We start from the raw sequence: 1,465 nt of genomic DNA on the forward strand, positions 1-1,465 counted from the left end.
GAAAATTTTATACATAATGAATTTATCAAGATCAACATGCACTTATTGTTGTAGTATTTATGTAATCAGTTCTTATTAATCTAAAATTATTTAAAAATTTAAATATAATTATTATTTGCATCTTTGTCTTCCCCTTCAGCCTATGGTTAAAATATTAATGTATAATTATTATTTGCATCTTTGGATTATATTAATGAATATTTATTATTTGTATTTTGAATTATATATTAAATTTAAGATTCATTATAATTAGTAGTTTCTAAATTCCTTAATTATTTGCCTTTCTGGTTTCCTCCCGCTACTATAAACCTTCAGCCTCTCAAATTCATCAGTAATTTCGATCCATCAACAATGGCGAGTGCAGTGAGGAATTCCACAATTCTACTTCTTTTATCTTTGTTCCTCCTACTGTGCTTAATGAATGGCAGGGTGAGATTCTTTCTCATAAACGTAAACTCATGTCTTTTTTTTTTCAATATTCTGTCATATAATTTTCATTTTATTATTTAATTAAAGTTGAAATCATTTAGAATTTTTTTTCCTATGTGTTTTGAACTCTGTGTCGTGTCATCAAGATTTATCTAATTGATGAACAAATTAATGAATGTGATAGATAGCATTGGCGTCAGGCAATGGGCCGTGGTGCATTCTCAATCTGGGAGTGCCGGAGGAGGCACAACAGGCGAACATCCAGTATTCTTGTGGGGGTGGCATAGCAGATTGCAGCGCGATACAAGAAGGTGGCCCGTGCTGGTCTCCGGACATCGGCAGGATGGCAGCCTATGCCATGAACGCCTATTACTATGCCGCCGGCCACAAGGACATCAACTGCGACTTCAAGGGTACCGGCACCATCATAACCTTCGACCCCAGTAAGTCCACATTAATTAAAACTACTAATTAATTAATTTGATGAGTTTGCTCGCCCTCTTTGTTCTTGATTCTGATGCTTCATTCACAACTAACTGTGGCAGGTGACGCGAAGTGCGATTATCCTTCTTGAAGTAAGCTGAATTGCTTGAGGATATGATGAAGTTTGAAGTTTAATTTGGTCGCACCAAAAATAAAACGAACAGAATAAATATAACTTTGCCTACTTGTTTACCTGTATTAAATTCATTAATAAAGCGTCCGTTTATCTCATTTTTTTGAATTTTCATACATCAGTGGATAAGTATAAGTATATATAAGGTTAAACATATTTAGAAATAACATCAGAGTGTACATATTTTTTTTCTTTAAATACAAAAATCAAATCTAAAACTCTCCCTACACGTCTCCTATGTTAGAAATAATTTATTGTATCCGACAATTGGAGAAAATTTGAAAGAGAAAAAAAACTTTTTAAGATTTCTATTGCACAAAAGAAAGAGAAGAAAACCTTTTTTTTCTTGTTGCCGCTGTAAACTTCAATCTTTCATGTATTTTACTTTAATAGTAGACAAGACAGTGTATTTTATTTTAT

At 32.6% G+C, this 1,465-nt stretch overlaps 1 protein-coding gene across 1 annotated transcript; it reads left to right on the forward strand.

The window, feature by feature from the left end:
- The first annotated feature begins 351 nt into the window (after positions 1-351).
- LOC122004152 (glucan endo-1,3-beta-glucosidase-like) lies at positions 352-1,003 on the forward strand. The gene is made up of 3 exons (XM_042559079.1): positions 352-429; positions 614-872; positions 975-1,003. Exons 1-3 carry the CDS (start codon positions 352-354, stop codon positions 1,001-1,003), a joined length of 366 nt encoding a protein of 121 aa, XP_042415013.1.
- The last annotated feature ends 462 nt before the right edge of the window (positions 1,004-1,465 follow it).

This window comes from Zingiber officinale, chromosome 7B (genome assembly GCF_018446385.1).
Source record: "Zingiber officinale cultivar Zhangliang chromosome 7B, Zo_v1.1, whole genome shotgun sequence".
Taxonomy (NCBI): Eukaryota; Viridiplantae; Streptophyta; class Magnoliopsida; order Zingiberales; family Zingiberaceae; genus Zingiber; species Zingiber officinale.

What these genes read in the sequence shown, in the direction of transcription:
- LOC122004152 (XM_042559079.1), top strand. Translation starts at nt 352, where the DNA reads ATGGCGAGTGCAGTGAGGAATTCCACAATTCTACTTCTTTTATCTTTG. An exon ending in TGTGCTTAATGAATGGCAGG is followed by an intron (nt 430 to 613) that starts GTGAGATTCTTT and finishes TGAATGTGATAG; the next exon opens with ATAGCATTGGCGTCAGGCAA. An exon ending in CATCATAACCTTCGACCCCA is followed by an intron (nt 873 to 974) that starts GTAAGTCCACAT and finishes TAACTGTGGCAG; the next exon opens with GTGACGCGAAGTGCGATTAT.